The sequence below is a fragment of the Heloderma suspectum genome, chromosome 17 (assembly GCF_057233095.1).
Source record: "Heloderma suspectum isolate Gila_16-S chromosome 17, 16-S_ref, whole genome shotgun sequence".
Classification (NCBI taxonomy): Eukaryota; Metazoa; Chordata; class Lepidosauria; order Squamata; family Helodermatidae; genus Heloderma; species Heloderma suspectum.
In genome coordinates, this window is record NC_139474.1 from 13,753,205 (window position 1) to 13,776,355 (window position 23,151).

The 23,151-nt window shown below is 51.1% G+C and overlaps 1 protein-coding gene across 1 annotated transcript in view; it reads left to right on the forward strand.

The window, feature by feature from the left end:
* INTS3 (integrator complex subunit 3) overlaps positions 1 to 23,151 on the forward strand; it is a 98,212-nt gene that overhangs the window by 28,495 nt on the left and 46,566 nt on the right. Inside the window, exons 6-15 of the mRNA XM_084824212.1 lie at positions 942 to 1,008; positions 6,969 to 7,113; positions 8,497 to 8,626; positions 11,558 to 11,655; positions 12,769 to 12,960; positions 17,287 to 17,374; positions 18,649 to 18,728; positions 18,890 to 18,981; positions 19,784 to 19,890; positions 21,084 to 21,203. Of these exons, the coding sequence (XP_084680338.1) occupies positions 942 to 1,008; positions 6,969 to 7,113; positions 8,497 to 8,626; positions 11,558 to 11,655; positions 12,769 to 12,960; positions 17,287 to 17,374; positions 18,649 to 18,728; positions 18,890 to 18,981; positions 19,784 to 19,890; positions 21,084 to 21,203 (1,119 nt within the window). The remainder of the gene's footprint in view (positions 1 to 941; positions 1,009 to 6,968; positions 7,114 to 8,496; positions 8,627 to 11,557; positions 11,656 to 12,768; positions 12,961 to 17,286; positions 17,375 to 18,648; positions 18,729 to 18,889; positions 18,982 to 19,783; positions 19,891 to 21,083; positions 21,204 to 23,151) is intronic.

The following is a 23,151-nucleotide window of genomic DNA, read 5'->3' on the forward strand; positions in this document are numbered from 1 at the left end:
CACCTAAAGTCAAATGCCCATTTAATCACATTGCATGTGTGAAAGGTCATTGTAACATATATTTTTAGCCAGCCTGGTTTAGTCTGCCTGTTCAGACAGAAACCGAAATGTGCAGATCGTCTGACTAAAGGATGTTTTTCACATCAGCGAGGACTAACCCCGTCGATCGTCTCAAAGCTCGCAACCATAGAAAGCTGCCTTATACTGAGTCAGACCCTGTATTGGCCCCAGGCCTGTAACCAAGTCACCTGTAGTGTTAGAGGGGCCTAGAGATCCAGAATGCTTTGCTTAAGTTCATTATTGGTGCAATTTCCTTGCTAGTGGGCCTCTGAGCATGTGAGATGAGTCAAAGGTCGATAGTGCAGCCTCAGCGCATTCCATAATAACGAGCTGGGGTGTCTTATCAAGATGTGCCTGGGAAGTGAGGTTTGTATGCCAAGCTGCAGATGTTTTTGCTGAGAAAGCTCCGATTGTTTTCCTTCTGAACAAGCACTGTTAGTCTATGCTGGGAATGAATGCTAATTAACGCTTGTTGCTGTCATGCTGCCTCACTGCTAACATGTATGGTATAAAACCCATTGTACCCCATGGCTCTGGATTCAGAGAAGCTGTCTGATCCAACCATTGAGTACACCTGTGTGTTGTAAGTTACTCAATAAAGTACTCCTTAAAGTACTTAATAAAGTTACTCAATAAAGTACATCTGGATCTGATTTATCACTATCTTGGCACCTCTGAATTAAGAGTTCGAAGCCTACTGCAGGGGCAATACCGACCCTATTCAGCAAAGGAGGGTGGGGGCCAGGTATAGAAGCCTCTCTGAGGGGTGGTTGTATGGGTGGGGAGGAACAAAAAGTGCTTGTGCCTGACAGAGGAGCAGGGGGGTGGGGGGACAGCTTGCCACCAGCCTGTCTTTCATCCCCCATGTTGTGTGCTTGCAGGGGGAGATGTGACAGCAAAGAATATCTGGCTGGCGGAGAATATCCTTGACATACTCACGGAACAGAGGTAGGCACGGTTGGTGGAGCACCTGCCTTGCACGCAGAAGCTCCCAGCGTTGACGCCCGGCCTCTGTGGGTAGGGCTAAGAAAGAGCCTTGCCTGCAGCCCTGGGGAGCTGCTGTCAGTCGCTGCTGGCTGAGCTGGATGAGCCAAGCGTAAGGCAGATCCTGTGTTCCTGTTACAGAGAGCCACCGCCGGCAGCTTTGCAGGAGCTGTTGTCTGCCCACAGTGAGGCAATATGATGATGATGAATTACATTTCTGTAGCGTGCAATAGCCAAAGCTCTCTGGGCGGTTTACAAAGATGAAAAACATTAAAAATACAGTATACAGAGATTAAAAGCCAGACAATATACACAAGCGAACATATATCTAAAACAACTTCAAACAAGCAGTCTCAAGCAAACAATGATAACCGTAAGACAATCCAGGATCGGATATAATGAGACAGTCCAAGATAGATGGAGCTGGCAAAGATGCACTCGGTGGGCTCGTTCAGATGCGCCTGCTTATTTTTGTATTTATTGGTTACATTTATATCCCGCCTTTCCCCACTCTTGCAAGGAACCCGAGGCAGCTTACATGGCCCTCCCCCTCTCCATTTGATCCTCACAACAACCCTGTGAGGCAGGCTGGGCTGAGAGTCAGTGACTGGCCCAAAGTCACCCAGTGAGCTTCATGGCCGAGTGGGGACTAGAACCCAGACCTCCTGGCTCCTAGTCCAACACTCCAACTGCTACACCACCCTGGCCTGTTTCCTTTTGCTTTCAAGGAGCTAGACTAAATCATGCTTTAGCTTATCCAGCAGGAACTCTGAACTGTCAGAAGCTTGCTTCCTTGCCATTTACCTACCGAATCCTGTCGGTGCTTCCGAGCCCTGGTTGCAGAACCTTGAACGTGGCCCGGGGGCCGATAGGCAGAGTTCATCCTGCAGCTCTTCCTTGGATACTCTGGTTTGACTAGTGTCTGGGGATCTGGCTCGTGTATTCTGCATGTATGCGGTGGAGGCAAGGGGTATCTGCACAGAGGGTCAGCAGGGCCCTTTGGTGTACGAGCCAGGCCATATTGCCCAGACCCCTTCGACAGAATTCCTTCCTTGACATGGGTCGGACTTCGGAAACGGCTGCGTCCTTTTCCTGGTGGCTAATTGGTAATAAACAGATGCCTTCGACTGCAGCCATGATTGGGGTAGCCTAATTATTTCTTTCAGCAGGCTGTTCCTATTTGCAAAGTGCTGTTTATTGCAGCAGCAGTTTCTCTTTAAAATTGCTTATTACTGTGATGAACAATCAAGTTGTTAAAGCATTTACTTGGGGTCCCGCTTACACCTCCCTGTGTGCATGTTTACTCTTCTCCTGGAATCATACGGACCCTCTGCATTGCCCCACAGCGCCATCTAGTGCTTCTCCTGAGAGTCAGTGCATTTTACGCCGTGGGAAGCACCTTGAGGCTGCAAATCATTGCTTTCTGCCTGCTGGATATGTCGTGACAGGCTTTGTGTATTGGTTCACAATGGATAAGCGTGTTTTGGGGGGGGGGGGGAGCTTCTTTTGCAATTCTGTGTCTCCCATGCATTCCTAAGAATGATAACCATAGTTAATGTCTAAGGGTATCCCAAGTATAGACTAACTGTTTTAGTTGTTCAGATAGTTTAATAAATTAGCATGAGCTGTCGTGAGTTACAACCCACTTCATCAGATTCTGTAAGTGGAATGGGAGGCTTTGAGTCTGAAAAGACAAGCAGGTAGATCTGGAGCAAGGATGCTGTTCTCTTAAAGTAAGAGTTACAAGCCACAAGGTGCACTAAAGGCACAATCCTATGCATGTTTAGATAGAGAAAAGGCCTACCACTCCCAGCATGCCCCAGCCAGCAATGCCCCTGGCTGGGGCATGCTGGGAGTGGTAGGCTTTTTCTCTGTCTAAACATGCATAGGATTGCACCCTAAGAGACTTTATAGTGCACATAGAAACCATAGCCCCTGCTGAGCCTTCACACAGCACATACTTAAACTATGGAATTCGCTACCACAAGACATAGCAATGGCCACTATTTTGGATGGCTTTAAAGGGCAGTTAGACAAATTTCTGGAGGAGAAGGCTATCAGTGGCTACTAGTCACTGTAACGCACATACAGCCCTGTCCCGCTTCATATATCTGAATCAGCCTTCCTAAAATTACCATGCTGGCTGGGGCTTATGGCAGTTGCAGTCCAACACATCCAGAGGGCACCAGATTGGAGCAGGCTGATCTAAATCCTACAGAAAGTGAATATGAACAGGAGATGATGATGATGATAATATTTATTGCATTTCTATACCGCCCCATAGCCGAAGCTCTCTGGGCAGTTTACAAAGATTAAAAACCCTTAAAAATACATTATATCAAGTGTAAAAACCATTTACATAAAAACATATAAACAGACAGCACACACACGCACAGACAATGTATATCTAAAACGAATTTTAAGCAATCACCCATAAGACAGATCCAGGACCTGGTTAAAAACTCGTCATATGCTGCCAAATGCCTGAGAGAAGAGGAAGGTCTTAACCTGGCACCAAAAAGATAAGTGTTGGTGCCAGGCAGGCCTCATCGAGGAGATTGTTCCACAGTTGGAGGGCCACCACCGAGAAGGCCCTCTCCCTTGTTGCCGCCTTCCAAGCCTCCCTCGGAGGAGGCACCGCGGAGGAGGGCCTTAGATGCTGAATGTAGTGTACGGGTCAGTTCATGTCAGGAGAGGCACTCCATCAAGTATTGTGGTCCTGAGCTGTGTAAGGCTTAGCAGCATATTGTAGCTTAAACCTCTTACTGCCAGTAGAGGCATTTCAGAAGGCATTTCAACCATCTAGAATGAGGGAAAAAGTACACAAAACCGGGAAACCACCAAACGATTGTTAGCTGGAGGAAAGGGGGCAGAGCCAGGGGAAGGGGGCATGGCCATCTGGGGAACCTCAGCAGGCTGGATTTGGTCCTTGGGCCCAAGAAAACCGACCCGCTGCACAAGGGGTGTTCCCAGAGAGTGAAACAGGAGCTTTTGGGAGTGAATTTTACTGGGAATGGGGAGAAGGGGGATCCAAGGTTTTAATTAAGCAGCACATTTTTGTAAAGGTTGTCTCTGCTCTTCAAATACCAAGTGCTTTAATTGAGAGCAGAAGTGCTCTGCCTCGCGTGGTGTGCAGAGAAGCGGGAGAGCCGAGCCCATCATGTGGGGAATTGCATTTTGTTGCTGTCGGTGGCCCAGCATGGCCTCAAGTGCCCTTAGGAGTCATGATGCTAATCTGCATCACTTGCAGATCAGTTAGTCCTGCACTAGCAGAAGGCAGTGTCCTGGGTGGCCCCCTCTGACATCTTTTTCCATTCATCTCTGCCCCCCTCCTCCATCACTCTTGCCTCTACATCTCCTGTGCTGCACTGTGTAACTCCGGGGTGTTGAACCTCTTTCGGCTTCAGGGCCAAGTTCGGTTTTGGAGACTTGTTATAGGAAAGGGACTTAAGAACCTTTCTGCACATCATGCTCTGGGTAGAATTCTGCACAGTATCGCTTCACGCTGTGTTCTTTAATATTCCTCCACATGGGGGGGGGGGAATAACACCACCTTGCATGTGGTAAAGTAGCACATCTAGTAGAAAAACGCAGCGTAGCCCTTTCCCTGATGTGCTAGTTTTCTACAGGCGTGGAGAGTTTTGTTTTCTATACACTGGAGAAATCCATCCATCCATCCATCCATCCTCCCTCTACATCTATATCTTTATACACACACGAACACACAACCCCCTCCCACCTCCAGTCTAAAGTGGCACAGCTTAGAATTCTTCCACCTCATTCTGCACTGAGTGGCTCTTACTCTGAGCTCTTTGCTGCCCGAACCTTCCTTCTCCCTCCTCCGCCATCCTGTTTACTGACTCTTGGCTCCTCCCTTCCCCAGTTTCCCGTTCACGACAATGTGTTGGTACCTGGCTTTTATTCATGTTGGAACTCTAGTGGTACTCTGCTCTGCCCTGTACAGAAGAGGAGATTGCCGTGGCTGTGGGTTTAAAACACTGCTGTTCCTCTCTTCTATTGCCCCGGTTTTGAGCCTCGGTAGGGATGTTGGAGGAGTCTGTTTGGTGGGTGGAGCTCAGCGAGCTTTTGTTGGCTGCCCCCCCCCCCGACTTTCGTCCGTTTTCTGCTAACTGGCCCACCTTGGTCTGCAGCGAGTTGGGCCAGTTAGCAGATTTTCCGTGTTTTTAATTTGCGCAAATTTCAGCCACAATTTGCACAAACCTTTCTGTGCACAAATTACCCCCCCCCCCCGAAAAAGTCCCGGGAGTTTGGGGAAAACCCACAGCTCAACTTACAAATGCAAGGTGAGCTGGGCGGACAGCAGAAGTCTGTCCAGCCCCCAAAGGGTTGGATTTCCAAGCGACGGACATACCTGAGCCTCCCGGGGGGGCGGAGGGAGAGGAATGGCTATTTCATGTTCAGTGTGTGTGTACAGTAAAACTGACATTAAATTCTGCACCTGGGCAAGCCAAAGTTCTGTACCAATTCTGTGGCCTGGATATAAATTACATACTTTTCAACAGATTTCCATCCTTTCTCTTGTTTGCCATAACCCACTCTCCCTTTTTTCATTGTTGCTTTTTTTCCCGGTCATTTGGAAGGGGGCCAGCAAGCGACTGTGCGGGACATTGAAGTCTCCTCCTCACCTCCCATCAGAAATATATTATTCAGGCACCCTTCCCGCTTCTGAGATTTTCACCAGGCATTGGCCACGTACTTTCACGCAGACCTTCCCAGCCATGGGGGCTAGAAACTTGTGTCCTTTCAAATTAACGTGACAAGCCAGCATATCAGGAAAGTGATTATGGGCCCTCCTGGGCAGAGCCTGCATGTTCTCCCCAATGCGCAGCAGCAGCCTTTTGATGAATGGTGTGGCAGAAACATTAGAACTACCCCTTGCTATCTGCAGGAAGGGAAGCAGCCTTTTGAAACGCAGGAAGCAGCTTTATTCTGACTCAGATTTTGAACCTGTATAGCTCAGCATTGTCTGCACCAGCCTTCCCTAACATTGTGCCCCCCAGATGTTTTGGACTATAATTCCCATCAGCCTCAGCCAGCACAGCCAGTGGTTGGGGATCATAGGGGTTGTGGTCCAAAATATCTGGAAGGTACCAGGTTGGGAACGGGTGGCACATAGTGACAACCCAGGTTTGTTTGTTTTAAAGCTCTGGTTTGTCATGAACGACAAACTCGTGCTGGGTTATTCTGGCATGCGAACTGAAAGGGCCTTCTGGGGGATGATCCTTTTGGGCAAGAGTGCAGAACCTCTTTCAGCCTGAGGGATGCGTTCCATTTCAGAGAAGCTCTCAGGGGCCGCAGGGAAGCTCTCGGGTGGGCGGGGCTGAAAGCAAAAGGGGCGGGGTTAGAAATGCCAGTGTATTTAGCTTAAAGCTCTTCCTGCCAGTGACCGAGTCTTAGGAGGGGCTCCGGAATTCCCTTCCCAGGCAGACAAGAGTGGCACCCTCCTTGGTACATTTTTGTAGGCAGGCAAAACCTTTTTTTGCTCTGGCAGGCCTTTGGGGATAGATAGTCTGGACCTGCGAGAATATGACGGATTGGCACTATTGTTTATTGTCACCTTTTTAAAAATTCCGATATTTTGTACAATTTTAATGTTGACGATTTAATTACATTTTTGATCTCTGTATATTTCCGTTTATACGTTTTAACTGTATAAGTTTTAATGTGGTAAAGCCGCCTGGAGTCCCAGTATTGGGGAAAAGGAGGGCTGGTTCGGAGCCCGGTCTTGAGGTTCGGCGCCCCTGCTTTTTGGCAACATGTGGAGCACCCCTCATCTGCCGACGCCCTTCAGAGCTATGGGGCTGGCTGGGCTGGTGCTTGCACATGCGAAATGGCCTGCGTGGACTAAGCTGCCCTGTGGCGCTTCTCCTTCCTTCCTTCCTTCCTTCCTTCCATCCATCCAGGGAGTGGGTGCTGAAGAGCGCCATGCTGATTGCCATGTCCGTGTATACCTACCTGCGCCTCATTGTCGACCACCATGGCTCCCCGCCGCTCCAGGCCCTGCGGCAGAAGGAGGTGGATTTCTGCATCTCTCTGCTCCGCGACCGGGTAAGGAGATCAGGAATGCTTGGCCATCTGGAGAGGGTGCGTGGGTGTCGCGTCTCTCTCTCTCTCTCTCTCTTTCTCTGTCGCTCAAGTGCCTCGTGCTATTAAGCATCTCTCTTCCCCAGTTCTCCAGCCAGCCTCATTAGCGCCGCAGACATTCTTGTTCCCCTTGTCTTCTGTTACAGGGCAACGGGGTGGGTGGGCATGTGTTGGTTTTGGACAGTGGGGTCTTTTGTGTGCAGCGCTGTCTTGCTTGGAGGAGATGGGGCTCTCTTTCTTTGTCATGCATGGGGCAGCAGCCGGGATACACTTTTCTGCCGGGGGAGTGGGGCTTGGCAAACAGGTTATTCTGAAGCGTTTTCATCATGCTGTTCCCAAGGTGGAGAACAAAATCTGCCTTTGCTCCGGAACAGCAACAGGGAGCCAGATCGGGCTTGCCAGGCCTCTTAGTCCGGCCTGCCTGCTTTCTTGCCAGGCCACGGCCCTCTTCTCAGTCCTGCGCCTTCCTCCCCAGGCCCTTTGTCATGGGAAAACAGGACCAAGTCTCCCTTTCCTGTCTCCTTAGCTGAGCAGCATGTGCGGAGCAGGGTGGATTGCAGGGAAGATGAGGTTTAAGCCTCCCCTCCTCAGCTGAGAGAGAGCTGTGTGTGTGTGTGTGTGTCTGTGCGTGTACCCCCAGCCACTTTTCCCCGAGCCAGAGTCTGCTCCAGAGGTCGGGGCAGCTGTGGCAAAGGCCTCCCCTCCCGCATTGCAAGATATGCCCACTTACTGGCTTAAACGTGGCAGGTTTTCCTTCCTTCCTTCCTTCCTTCCTTCCTTCCTTCCTTCCTATTTTTGCGTAGCTTATTCTGATTTTCGTTGCTGAGGGTAAGGCCATGCAGGACACCAAAGCCCCCATGTCGTTCTCCCTCCCAACACTGGGCCTCACTGACAGTGGCAGCCACATATGGTTGCAGGACTGTTGCTGACGGGAGTCAAACATTGTTGCTGGAGTTGCAATTTTGGCCAGAGTTGGCATGCGTGCGAAAGGCCAGGACCGGGCTTTGGCCACTGAGCTTTTGGGAAGCCCACCGAGGCAGGAGAAGACGGAAGCCTCCAACTTTATGGCCCAGTATGTTTGGACAGCAGCAAGCATTTTTTAAGAAGGGATAGTGGCTGGCTGACCTTCTTGCTTGTCACGTCTCCTCTTTAGAGTCCACGGTCTTCAAAGCGAGTGGCCATCTGCCCAGGGAAAGACCTCTCCAGTGTCGGGGGCGACGGGCACGATGAGTCGCCCATCGACTTCGTTAGAGGTTTAGGAATGGAATGTTTCCCGCATGTCACTGTTGCTTTGCCCAAGAACAATACTGACTCGCCCTTCTCCTTCTCCCCCCTCTTTCCCCCAAGTTTATGGATTGTTTCATGATTGGCCGAGATCTGGTGAGGCTCCTGCAGAATGTTGCTAGGATACCCGAGTTTGAGCAGCTCTGGAAGGACATTATCCACAACCCACAGGCTCTGAGCCCGCAGTTCACAGGTAGGTGATGGGAGGCCAGCAGAGCATCAGGGCACATTGTGGACTAGTTGCATTAGGGGGCAATGTGATGCCCACTGGGAAGGTTCTGGAAAGTGCTAGTGCACTCATTCCACACCTAGAAAAGCTGAATACTGTGACCTGCATAACTCATGCAAATTTTGCACCAGGTCTCATTTTGTGTCTCCTTCCTTCCTTCCTTCCTTCCTTCCTTCCTTCCTATTTTTGCATAGTTTATTCTGATTTTGGTTGTTGTGGGTAAGGCCATGCAGGACACCAAAGCCCCTATGTCATTCTCCCTCCCAAACCAGTGGAAATCTTAATGGCCTTTCAGAGAGTCAGCAATCGTTGCTGATACACTTTAAAGGGTTTTTTTTCCCCAGCCAATCAAGGCTAGAAATGTGCTTTTGGAGATTCAGCAAACATTACTGATACACTTGAAAGGGTTTTTTGCAGCCAGTGAGGGCTGGAAACATACTCTCTTTTATTTAAATGAAAGCTGAGAGTCTCAGAAAGGTGAGATGCCCCACATTTGCCACTGGTTCTTTTTTCTTTTTTTGCACATTCCTGCAGAAGCACGATGCAGACACGCCTCTGAACGTAGCCAGGCGCTTCTGTGCTAGAAGGCAGCTGCCTCTCAAATCAGGGCATTTAGGAGAAAATGGGTTTGGGCTGCCACCATTTGTACGTACCGCCAAGAGGCTCTTGCTAAGTGCCCTAGTGGCTGGCTGTTCCTGCTAGCAACTGGCAGTTTCTCGCTGCCTTTCGACTAGGGCTACCCTGCTTAATTCAGCCGAGTGAAGATACAGAGCCTCTTGCAACACATTCAGAATGGGCCCCTGGGGAGTCTGCTGGGGCCCGTTTTCAGGACAGCTTGGAGGGACAGGCCCCCAGGGAGAAGCAATGCACGGGGTGTTGTTGTGCGTCACCCTCCGTGAAAGCATTTCAATGAGCAAAGCCTCCTTCAGCAGAAGATCTTGTTCCCGTGTGGCGCTCTTCCTTCTCGGGGGAGTTGGCATTAGTGTTGCAGACTTGTCCTTTAAGGAGGCAATGCTCCCTTCCCTGCCTTCGACAGCGCCGCCGCCCCCCCCCCCCCCCGGTTGTGACTGATGAGACCTGTCAAGGCTTGATGAAAGGCATCATGCACCCATAGAGCAAAACTCCCCAAGTATTTCTCTTGCGTACATTCCTCACATTTGTCTCCAAGATTCTGCAAAGAACATTAAGAACCTTGCAGGATCAGAGCAGAGTCTATCTAGTTCGGCATCCTCCTTCCTAATGGTGAAGGCAGCAGCCCATCCCTGTGGATCTACAGGTGGACTGCCTTTGAACATGGAAGCACTATGTCCCTAGTGGTGACTGGCCAAGAAAGAGATCTTAGGGTTGTGGTGGACAGCTCAATGGACGTGTCGACCTGGTGTGCGGCTGCTGTGAAAAAGGCAAACTCCATGTAGGCACAATTTATTTATTTATTTATTTATTGCATTTATACCCCGCCTTTTTTCCTCTTGCTAGGAACCCAAGGCGGCTTACACTATCCTCCTCTCCATTTTATCCTCACAACAACAACCCTGTGAGGTGGGTTGGGCTGAGAGTCTGTGACTGACCCAAAGTCACCCAGTGAGCTTCCATGGCCGAGCGGGGACTAGAACCTGGATCTCCCAGCTCCTAGTCCAACACTCTTGCCACTACACCACACTGGCTCTCCAATTAGGAAAGGAATTGAGAATAAAACTGCCAAGATCATACTGCCCTTATACAACTCTATGGTGCGACCACACTTGGAATACTGTGTTCTGTTCTGGTCACCGCACCTCAGAAAGGATATTTTAGAGTTGGAAAAAGTGCAGAAAAGGGCAACTAAAATGATCAGGAGGCTGGAGCATCTCCCCTATGAGAGAAGGTTACAACAGCTGGGGTTGTTTAGCTTAGAGAAAAGGCGAGTAAGGGGAGACATGATAGCGGTGCACAGACTTATGCATGGTGTGGAGAAAGTGGATAGGGAGACATTTTTCCCCCTCTCTCATAATAGTAGAACCCAGAGGGGTCATCCCATGAAGCTGGTGGGGAGGAGATTCAGGGAAGGACTTCTTGAGACAGTGCGGAGTTAAACTTTGCTGGGGAACATGGGCGGGAGGGTGCTGTTGCACTCGTGTCCTGCTTGTGGGTTTCCCATGGGCAGCCGGTTCACCACTGTGTGAACAGAATGCTGGACGAGATGGCCCCTTGGTCTGATCCAGGAGGGCTCTTCTTATGTTCTGTATACACTGCTTTTCACTTAAAAAATAAAACTCCTAGAGGGGTTCACAAAATAACATTGTGACAAAATGCAATAAAATAATAATTAAAGAGTGAAATATCTCAGTCAAAATAAGGGGGTGGGGTGGGGGGATAGGTGACGAGGCTACCAGTCAGGAGAACATCCCAGCAAATTAATATGTCTCGACGGCGGAAATGTTCCACACTAGGAATCCCGCCTGATCTGTGGGTTCGGCAATTCCCCGCCTAAGCCATAGGTTCGGGGCAGCTTGGGATGGTCACGTTCCAAGTGGGTGGGAAACAGATGCAGGCAAAGGCTCCTGTTCAGAGTCACCTGAGTCCCAGTTTTGGAGCCACATCTTGGGTGCATTGCTGTAGGGGTGCTCCCCTTCCCACGGCCACTGTTCAGCCTAGAGATGTGACATCTTGCAGGGAAAAACAGAAAGATTCAGAAAAAAGCACTTTCCTCCCTGCAAATTTCCCCCAATCCCCATCCCGCACATTTCTGTTTCTTCCCCCAGGCCTTCACATCTCTAGCTTAGCCTCCTACCGATCAGTCGTTGGATAGCTAGTGGTGGCCCGTTTCGGCTGTCCTGTGGGGCAGCTGCCTGCATGCAGTTCTGACTGCTTTTCTCTGTTTCCTCTGTCTCTCTTCCCCCCCCCCCAACCCCCCAGGTGTGTTGCAACTTTTGCAGTCTCGGACTTCACGCAAGTTCCTGGCTTGCCGCCTCACTCCAGATATGGAGTCCAAACTGCTCTTCATGACTTCTCGGGTAACTTGTTTTATTTGTTTGTTTCATTGTTTGAAGCACTTTTGGGTACGCAGCTGCCCAGAGCGGTTTATGCCATTTAAACCACAACAACAGTACACCAGGGGTGTGCAGGCCTCAGAACTTTCGGGACCCACTTAAAAAAAAATTTTTTTACTAGAACCTTAGACCCACCGACTGCAGTCTGGCGCGAAAGACATTCGCTTTAGGATTTGAGAATTCTCAGCCCAGGAATTGGTTTTGAGTGCCAGAAGTGAACGGAGCTCCCAGTCCACCACACAGAAATCCACTCCTGGTTACCCTAAGCCAGGAATGTAGAACCTCAGGCCTGGGAGCCAAATCTGGTCCACCTGGGGTCGCAATATAGCCATCCGGTGTTCCCTAGCAGGCCACAACCCTCCCCCTGGCCCCACTTCCTTTCCCTCGACTGCATGACATACTTCTCAGTCCATCCATCCAACTCATGTAAAGCTCAGAGCCTCTTTGGGTGGGTTCTGCATATAAGTTGCTGAGGGCTGCATTTGCATGGCTCCCTACAGCAGGGCCGTAGAACCAATTCTGGCCTCCTGGTTTCCCCAGATGGCCACGCTCCTTCCTCCCGGCTACCGATTGTTTGGTGGCTTCCCAGTTTTTGCATGGTTGTTTCCCCGTCCTAAAAGGTTGCAGTGCCTCTCCTGCTTGGTTGCTGGCACTAAGAGCTTTAAGCTACTATATGCTGGTCTTTTTAGTATTTTGCTCTTTGCTTTGGGCCCCACCCTGTTTGCATTTTGCCCACCCCACCGCTGGCATACGGCCCCTGAGCGCTGCTCTGAAATGGAATCCTACCCTTGAAGGGAAGAGGTTCAACACCCCTACTGTAGCACATTATCTTTCTGGCCTGAGTTAAGGTGGGGGCAGGCAGAGAAAAGTACATTTACTCCCACGTACTCCTCCTAAATAACAGCAACGTCATAGAACTAACGTGGATTACCTCCCAGAGGTGTGTGTGTCTGCGGCTCGCGAGAGAGTCTCCAAAACGGAACTCTGCCCCTGGGCTGCAAGAGGTGTGACACCCCTGCTGCCGTTGGACCAGTGGCCTGCCCTCCTCTCAGGGGGTTTCTGGTTTTCCTCCTCCAGGTGCGCTTTGGCCAGCAGAAACGCTACCAGGACTGGTTCCAGCGGCAGTACCTGTCCACCCCCGACAGCCAGTCCCTGCGCTGCGACCTCATCCGCTACATATGTGGGGTGGTCCACCCGTCCAACGAGGTGCTGAGCTCTGACATCCTCCCCCGCTGGGCCATCATCGGCTGGCTCCTCACCACCTGCACGGTAAGGTGGCCTGGCGGGCTGAGCACAGGCGCATGCAGGACTTTTCTTCGGGGTGTTGCTAGCAAAGCTTTCCGTATCCACACCATGTGCAGCGTGCTGTTGAGGGCTTGGAGCTTGCGCAGGCTCCTGGAGCAAACAGGAAGCCAGGGCGGGGAGCTGAGGAAGGCCATGGTCGGAGCGACGAGAGAGAGGAATGGTTTTTGGTGGCAGAATTTGGAATACAGGGGAGGCAACGGAAGACCAGAGAGGGAGCTTGTTACTACACAGCCTTCCTCGACCTGGTGCCCTCCAGAGGTGTTGGACTGCAACTCCCATCATTCCCAGCCAGCATGGCTGTGTTATAACCTGAAGTATGACCGTAGCAGTGATAATACGCGGGTGCAAAGACTGGTAAGCAGCCAAAGCAGACCCCAAAAGAAGAGAAACGTCTAAGGATGCAAAGATTTTATTTGTGGAAGTCCCAACGCATTTTGGCCTCTTCTTTGCTTTTAAGGCCTTCTTCAAGAGGCTGTAATAATAATACAGGACAACATATCATTGCATTATAAAAACATTTTAAAACATATATCAGGGCAGATTGCCACTAGGGCCTGTGCTTACAGTTTAGCATTGACAACATATAAACCGCTACACCCTGCAAAGGCCTGTGCAAGGTGCCCTGATATATGTCTTAAAATGTTTTTATGGTGTAACAGTGTGTTGTCCTATATCATCATCATCATTATAGCCCCTTGAGGAAGGCCTTAAAAGCAAAAGAGGGGCCGAAACACGTTGGGCCTTCCACATATAAAATCTTTGCACACTGAGACGTTTCCCTCCTAGCAATGATAATACGCCTTTGAGATGCCCAGCCTTCTTTCCAAATCCATTCCATTCATCGCCTCATTCCTGCTCTAGACTGCAGCAGCCTGAGAAGCATTTCTGGATCCTGGCACGCTTCTGGAATTACCCTCTGTGTTTGTGTGTGGGTGTTTGTTCATGGGTAGCCAAGAGTGACAGGATTGAGACTTGCTGCTACAAAATGTGAGATAATAATAGATTTCCAAGAAATCAAGATCAGGTTGCTTTAGCCAACTTGAGCAGCTTTCCAAATCCAGCCATTTTCATATTTGCCTTAATATCCCCCATGCTGCAGGAATATAACCCAGACCTAATTCCTTATAAGATAACTTCAGTTGCCGTTGGGCTGCTGCTTGCCTTCCTTTCCAGCTGTGCTGCATTTCTACCTCCTTCCGAATGAGCTGCTTCCTATTCGGGGGTTCTTCACTGCCGTTCTGACAGATGCTGAACCATTTCCCCGTTTCTCCCGTGTGTGTCTGAAAATGGCCCGTCTCCGGCTCCCACCCCGGACCTCTTCCTGCACCCTTGTTCTGTCTGCCAAGGCTATCTGCTGGCTGTTGAACACCAGCCTCTTGATTTTGAAAGACGGCTGCCTTCAGAGCAAGCGCTAGGCCAAACCACATGGCGGTTAACTTGTCAGGAGCGGCAGGGCTCGGCTGCAGGAATGAATGCTGGCAGATGAAGTGACGAGGGGGCTGGGCCCAGATGGCGCTGGAAAGGGGGATCTAGGAATTGCCGCTCCTGCCAGTTGAGGCCCTGCGCCCGTCCTTTCCCAGAATCTAGCCAGTGGCAGAAGGGAGCAAGGGTCCACAAACATGCTCACTGGCTCGTCGTTGGCGAGTGCAGTGTCAGGGAGAATTGCTCTACTTCTGCTGAACCTGGCAAAGAGCGGAGCGCTCCCCATCCGCGGTGCATCAAGTCTCTCACGTCCCTGCTGGGGTAATTACCTGAAAGACATTTAAGTACAGCTTTGAAACGGTCAGGCTTGCCTGACATTGCATTTGCCATTGGCACCCATTCGACGTCACTAATGAACTTCTGAAAATGAAACATTTCCGTGGAAAAATAAAGCACTGGAAGAATTTTCTGTTTGGGACAGTCTTCCGCCCCACGTCGCTGCCACCTAGGCAGCTTGAAGAGACATGGCAGCTGTAGGGCTTGCACTAGTGACTGAGCCGCGTTTTAGCCACATCTCCCTCCCTCTCTTACATTAGCATCCTTGGCACCCCCTGCTCTACAGCTAATTGCCAGTGGCATCCCAGCTAATTAAGATCTGGAGGCTGGCTTGACTTGTCAGTAATGAAGTCCACATTTAATTTGCCTGATGTTTACTCGACAGGCTCAAGATGTAGGGGGAAGTCACTAATGAGCAAGAGGAGTTAGAACTTGGGCTTTAAAATGGCCTCCTCGAACAGATTTGACAGAACGTCGGGAAACCGCCTTCTCTCTCTGTTGATGATCTTCTTGCCTTACCACAGCTAGAGACTAGGTGCCCCTAATAAACTGTCGCTCTCCTGGGGATTTGGTGGATGGGTCTTCCTCTACATTTTTGGTCAGGTTGCTGTATCTGAGGCTAGGAATAACCCCCTCCCCTTGGATCCAATGGGCTCCAGGTGCTGGTTGAGGTCTCTTGGCCTTTGCCGCTTGCTCAAGTCCCGTAGAGTTCTGTCTGGCAAAACTACTCGGTGACAACTGGAGAACTGTCAGCTGTTTTGGGCATCCTGGTTGAAAGCCCCGTCTTTCAGCTTGGATGGTCCCTCTCTACTCTGGGTTGCTGTTGTTGCGCTTCTTACGAGCACAAAGTCCTCCCCCAGTTGGCTCTTGCAACAACAGCCGTGCAAGGTAGCTTGCCATTGCTCCCATTCCATAGATTTGGGACCTTCATGGCAAGAGGTAGTGGTGGCTTGCTTAGGGCCAACCAGCAATCCTGAGCAAGGATTCAACAGCAGATCAGTACTCCCTCAGAGGGTTGGCGTTCTAGCCACTCTGCTGCCTTGGAGGGATTATGTGCAGTGGTGTCCTGGAGCCGGGGCACATGGGGTCGAAGCCTGGGGACTTTTTGATTAGCAGGGTTGGTGATGTCATCTGCTGCCCCCCTCATGCTTCCCTGTTCGCTCTGAGCTTACTTGCAATTCTCACAGTACCTTTTGGGAGGTGGGGAGTAGGGGGAGAGAATAGATTTCCCCACAAACAGTGCATCTTTGTTGCGAGCTATCCTGTTGTTGTGAACCTTGTTAGCTAATGCAAAGTATTTTTGCGGGGACTGGCCTTGACTGGGCAATTAAGGCCCATTTGCGTTACAAAATACCTGTTCCTGATAGAGGTGAGAACTTCTAGATCACGTAGTTGATATGGATCAACTCAGCTGTCTGCATGTTTCGCCGCTCCTTTCGTTTGGCGTGGCTACAGGAACGGTCATGATGAGTGCCTGCACTTCACAATTTACCACTGCACCACTGGTTATGTGGCTCAGGCTTTGAGGGTGGTGACTGGGGTAGAGACGTTCATAGTATGGTTTGTAACACTTCTGGTCCTTCCAGGTCTGACTCCTGTAAGGATTTCTGGCTAGGGTTGCCCTGAATATCGGCCACTTCTATTTTCTGTGTTGCAACTACCCCAGTTTTGTCACGGTAGAGCTATTATCCTGAAAAATCCATTTTCTCAATGACCACTTTGGTGATGTCATTCCTTCCCCCGGCTCCCCCTCCTCCGTTCTCCTTGTTGCATTAGTCAGTTTGTCAGGGATCACATAATGTGTCAGCTAGTCAGTGTGATCCCAGTGTGTCAGTTAGTCGGGGATCACGTAGTTTAGTGAATGGCATGATAGAACAATGCTGCCAAATGCCTGATGTGATGACATCACCGGACATAGGCAAAGTGAATCAGCACAACTGATCAGGGTTGGCTACCTGATGACATCGTTGAGGGCTTGAGAGTGAGGGCATTTCAAATTGAGAAGTGGACATTTTGTCAAACATTGCAGGGGGGTGTTTTTTGGCACTTCAGAAAAGGTTTGTGAAAACCGGTGAGCTTTTTGAAAAAACGTAAATGAGTTCTGGCTGTAACTCCCACTTAGGTACGGCTAGGAATCCTGGGACTTGAGAGCCGGGGCTCAGCTGTGTGGCCGTCTTCTGTCAAGTGGGACTTCCTGCAGCTAGTGATTTGCTTTTAGGACAGACAAGTGTCTGTGTGGAGCTGCAGGATCAGGAGCACCTGAGAGTGAGGTGATCCTGGAAGTGGACGCCAGCTCCAGGGTGTGTGTAAATGCCGTCCCTCCCCTTCCGAAAAGTTTCTTCCCCTGCAAGATTCAGCTTTTCTTTGCAGACTTCCTTGGGCGGGAACGAAATCTCTAGAACCCAGGGGTCCTGGCATAAGCCCTCCACCACAGCTGAGCAGGCTTGCCTCAGCTGTGGAAGGCCACAGGCTAAAGCATAACAGCGGTGGCTATGTTTTGATTTATCTTCTCCCTCTTTCCCCCCATTCCAGTCCAACGTCGCTGCTTCCAACGCCAAGCTGGCCTTGTTCTATGACTGGCTTTTCTTCAACCCTGAGAAGGACAGCATCATGAACATTGGTATGGTGAAGCCTGCCTGCCTTCCTTCCTTCCTTCCTTCCTTCCTTCCTTCCTTCCTTCCTTCCTTCCTTCCTTCCCTCCCTCCCTCCCTCCCTCCCTGTGCTGGATGTGTCCCTTCTCCTCTTTTCCCCTCCATGTCTAGTTTCCTGTCCCTTCCAGTCCTGGCTTCTCCATCTAGAAGGAGGAGGTGGCTGGGTGTGCTCACCAGGAGATCTATTGCAGGTGGTGCCTTTTCCTTATTCTCATGCTCTCTGCCTGAGAGGATCACTGCCAAATGGAGGAGACAGTACCAGGCAAAAGACAGAGACAAAAAAGTCTGACTTGATGTAAGGCAGCTTTCTGTGTGGCCTCTATAGCAGGGATGGGCAACTTGTGGCCCTCCAGATGTGTTAGCCACTCCCAATGAACCCTCACACTTGGCTATGCTGGCTTGGGCAGTGGTAGGCCAAAGCATCTGGAGGGCCACAAGTTGCCCGCTCCTGCATAATATCAGTAATGGCAGATGTCCTTTCTCTGCCCACCAGCTCACCAGTCATTTTGTTGCTACCAATGGGGTGTCTTTTTAGGACGGGAAAGGCTGGAGAGAGACGTGCCCAGATAAATCTTCCCTTGCAATGAGCTGTCAGAGGGGAAGCATTGGATATGGTTTTTGTGTTTGTGTGTATGGTTGTGTGTGTGTGTGTGTGTGTGTATGAGTGTGTGTGTTTTGAGCCTGCTCTTAAGCTCATACAATAGGCCTGGACCAACACGAATGGATCATGTGCCCTTGAGCACCCCCCCCCCCAGAATCCTTTGCAGCAAACAGGGCTGCTCAGCAGATGAGTCAGCATGGAAGGAAATGTTTCCCCAAAGGTAGAAATTTGGGGAAAACCAACAACACTGCCGTTGGCCGTAGACCCCGGCAAAAACGTTTTGCCCGGCCATAGTATCCAAACAGTCTTCAAAGGCTGCCCCACGTAGAGCACGTTGCAGTCGACTATCCTGGATGTGACTGAAGCTTGAACAGCAGCAGCCAGTTCTGCCTCTGGCAGCTGGGATTTTGGCTGTCCCAGAGCAGCAGCAGCCCCATCTCCCTCCATCCCTCCTGTGCTCTGCTTGGTTACATGCTTGAGATCCACTGTCTGCTCGTTCTCTCGTGCACACCACTGCACGGTCCGGAGCGCAGTTGCGCTGGAAAGTACCTGGGCTCTCGCCAAGGGCGGCCCCACGCAGAGCACATTGCAGGAGCTTGCATACCTTTTTAAGTGTAATGCTGGCCGCCTTTTGCTTTGCAGAACCTGCCATCCTTGTCATGCATCATTCCATGAAACCGCACCCGGCCATCACCGCCACCCTGTTGGACTTCATGTGTCGGGTAAGGCCCCCGGGGTGTCCAACACAGTCCTGGCGGGTGGGGGGTCTGGCCTTGGCCCCTGTTTCAAAGACAGATGCCTGGCGGAGTCCTGCAAGGATTCAAAAGTAAATCAAAAGTAAAAGCAGACTCCTTTCTCTCTCTCTCTCCTTTCTCCTTTTCAGATCATTCCCAATTTTTATCCCGCTCTGGAGGCCCATGTGCGGCAAGGCGTCTTCAACTCCCTCACCCACATCGTGGAGAAGCGAGTCCTGGCGTAAGGCACCCGCCATGTTTTTAATCGGTTGATGCGAGCCCTGTTCCCCACCCCTGACCCCAGTCCCCTCTTCCTCAGGCTGCCGGTTCCCTCCTTGCAAGGGCTCCCTCTCTTGGCAAGGAGCCGTGGTGGAGAGAGGGCTTTGCATTTCCAGTGGCCCGTGGCTGCTGTTGCTGAGGGGAGGGGAGCCAGCCAAGCTCCTGGCCTCCTTCACTCCCCGAAATAGTGTCTGCCCGAGCCCACCAGAGAACTGCCCAGTGAAGCACGCATGCCAGTTCCTGTCTGTGGCGCCTCAGAGAACTCTGAAAGTTCCCCAGCTGCCTTGGCGAGGCCATGTTGCTCCCCTTTCGCAGAACGGAAAGAGGCCGAAGGGCAGCAGTTATAGGAAACACAACATACTAAATGGGTGTGTCGTCTGCCCACCCCTGCTCCCCCTGATAGAAAGAGATTAGGCCTTTCCTTAATACATGGTGATGCTTTCCCCAACACAGTGTCCTCCAGGTGTTTTGGGCTTCCAACTCCCATCAGCCTCAGCCAGCACAGCCAAACAGGAATGCTGGGAGTTGTAGTTCAACACATCTGGAGGGCACCAGGTTGGGGGAGGCTGGCATAGGTTTGTCGATCCCCAGATGGGTGGCCGTGTTAATCTGTCATGGCACAAACCACCGAGAGTCTTGTGGCACCATCCAGGGTGAATAGATTCAGGGCAGCACAAGCATTTGTGGACGAGGGTCCGCTGCGTCAGATGCGTGAAAAGTCTTTGTCGCTGCCCACATATTTTTGTATCTCTTCCCCCCTGTAGCCACCTGGCTCCTCTCTTTGACAACCCAAAGCTGGACAAGGAGCTCCGGGCCATGCTGAGAGAGAAATTCCCAGAGTTTTGCAGTTCTCCTTCACCTCCTGTCGAAGGTAGAATGGGGGCGGAGGGGGGATATGTGCTGGCGGGGTGTGTGTCTACCACAAGATTGGTTGGCTCTTCCCTGCTTTTGAGACCTCCAAGTCCACCACAGCCTAGTCTACTAGCAGAGATGGGGAAATTTCTAGAAAAGCCTAGGAAGGCAATCCAGGAAAGTGTGTCTTGAGCAGATTCCTGCCCTTGGGTCCTTGCCTTCAGCACTGAATCCATGTCTGGTCCGTCCATCTCACAAAAGGGATTTTAAAGCAGGGGTGTCAAACCTCGGGGGTTCCCCAAATGGCAATGCCCTCTTTCCCGGGCTTCATCCCTTTCCACCAAGCACCGATGGTTTGCTGTTTTCCTGGCTTTTGCACTGTTCCCCCCCACCCCATTCTGAAAGGTTGAAATGCCTCTCCTAAGGCTTAGTTACTGGCCGTAGGAGCTTTAAGCTACAATGTGCTGGTATTTTGGGCCCTCCTCCTTTTGCTTTTGGCCCCACCCACCACTAGAATGTTGCCCCCGAGAGCTTCTCGAAATGGACTTCCGCCCTTGGGCTGGAAGAGGTTCCACACCCTTGCTTTAAAGGGTGCGCATAGATGTCATAAAGGAACGTTCCTGGGGAGGGAGCGGGTCAGGCAGCTGTGTGAATCTGTCACAGTGAAAATGACTGGGAGTCTTGTGGCAACTTGAAGCCTTAGACGTTTTCATGATGGCATCTGCTTTTGCAGACTAGAGTCTCTTTTGTCCGACGTGTGACCCTGGAGAGCGGCTTGCTGCCAGTCAGACTAGAGAGTGCTAGACATAGAGGGAAAAGTGCTCTGACTCGGTATCGGGCAGCACCAAGTGTTGATCACTTTGGAAACCCGGGGTGGTGGTGGGTGGCAGGCTTTCATCCTTTCTGTTCAAAAGGTGGGGTGTGGGGGTAGCTCGCAAGTCGCTTCTGAAGGTGAGAGGGGCCTTCCCACTGAAAAGTTTGGCCGGGCTCAGAGAGAGCAGGTAAGATGGAAGCCACTTAGTAAGGCCAGTCGCTCACTCCCCTGAGCTTCCCTTTTCCAGGATTGCTGCTGGAGCACCTGTTGACGATGGTGGTGGCCACCTTAAGATGTAGCTATCCTTGCCCTTCTTGCTTGGATCACAGGAGGAAAGCTTCTGGCAATCCAGTCTCCCCCCCCCCCCCATCATCTCTTTGCGTTGCTCCTCTTTGCAGTCAAAATTGAGGAGCCCGTTTCCATGGAGATGGACAATCACATGTCCGATAAAGATGACAGTTGCTACGACAACGCAGAGGCGGCCTTCAGTGATGATGAAGAGGACTTGAACAGTAAAGGTGAGGTGGCCCGGGCAGGGTTATTGCCACGTTGCCGAAAGTTGCTCTGTTCCCACAGCTTTCTAGATCAACCAGAAGAGGCACACACATCCCACGAGCCAAGGTTCCCATACACACCACTAAAGGAACATGGGTAGAGAGCTGCCCCACTGCTTGTTTTGAAAGGCGTTTCCCTCTGGCTGAGTGTGCAAACATCATGCTGAACCGTGGATGGCACTAAACCTGGTTGGTGCTTTTGCCCATGTCAAGATTCCAAACATACAGTGAAACCCTGGTTTAATGTGCTCAACCACGACCGTTCCCCCTCACCCCCAGAGAGCATGTTTAGGGAGAACCCAGTGAGATCTGCTTAAAGAGAGAGGAGGAGTGGAAGCTGCCTTAACCATGGTTTGCTCGGTGCAACACTTAACCACAGCGAACTCAAGCCATGGCTGGTTAATGCTGCTTGAAAAGCATGGCTTGTAGAGGATCCTTAACCATGGTTTAGGTCAGCCTTCCCCAACCTGGCTCCCTCCAAATGTGTTGGACTACAACTCCCATCAGCACACTGGACCTGGGCTAGTGTGCATACTTTGCCACAGCCTGGCAGGGGCCTCAGACCAGCCACCAGGCTGCCCCCCACCAGTGTAGTGAGCAGAGGACAAAGGTCAAAAAGGGGCGGGTACAATTTATAATAAAGTTGTCCAGACTCGTATAAAATACATGGTGAGGTTGTCGTTATATGGCGCCTTCCATGAGACGTGCCGATTTTTCAGCAATGGGCCTCCCCGTAACTCTGATCGGGACAAGAAACACGAGTTCTGCCGTGATGGCTCCTGCGTCCACTCTCCACGGTGTTCTCTCCATGGAACTTGGAGGCTGCTTCGTTGCAATTCATTCCTTTGCAAAGCGGAGCTAAGCTCCCATCCTGCTGACAGAATGAGGGCATTCTTTCTCCTCCGGCTTTTGGCTCCTTGTATGCAGGGAGGCAGGATGGAAGGGATCCAAGCTTGTTTGCTTCCGGAGCTTTTGCACCTGGTGATCAAGTGCACCTGTTCCTGTGGGAGCCTCAGACAACTAGCAAGGGTAATCTGATCAGACGTGGTGGTGGTTACACCCTTCTGAGAAACCTGCCTGATAACAGTGGATGGATTTATGGCCGGGCTGGGAGGAGGTGGGAGGAGGCCACCAGCCTCTGGGGGAGACCGCTCTTTTGTAGCTTGCTTCTCTAAGCCAAGACACGTAGACGGCTCCCGGCAGGACGCTCTGTGCCCTTTCAGGCCTGGACAGTAAGACAAAAGACTGTGCAGCACAAAGTGTGATGGGACAGAGCAGGAAGTGTGGCTTTCAGATTAGCCCCCTGGGGGGAGCTCTGATGACCTTGCTGTTCTGGCTCCAGGAGGCGAAGTTCTTGGCACACAACCTAAGTGGCCACGGAGCAACAAATTAGGCCTGGTGTCCGTCCTGTCTGTCCTCCCCCACGCCCCCCAGCTTCTGCTTCTGAACACCTCTTGCTGTATTAGGCCTAGTTCTCATGCTGAGGCGATCAACCTCCTTTTGGACTGTACCACTTTCAGATATGGATGGAGGCTCACAAGACACCCCGTATAGAGAACTGGCATCTCAGGGGGAAGGGTTCTAGCCAAGCCTTCTTCCTGACATGCTAGCTTTCTTTGGGCAAGGAATTGTTTTTTATTTTGTTTTTAAAGGGAGAAGCATTCAGTCATGTGAACTCCTATCTGTAGTCTGAAGTGCAATAGCCCAGACACAAGCTTCTCGTCTCAGGGAGAACGATACATTTATTTTGTCATACATGTGTGCCCTGCAACAAAATGTTGCAGTGTGGAGTTATCCTGTTCAGAGTTTCAGCCCGCTAGCTATGGCCTTTTCCAGGATACTCCGTTCCGTTCCTCCCGACTGCCAATGAGCATTCTGTGCTCTGTCCACGTTGGGCTGCTTCTGCCAGTCC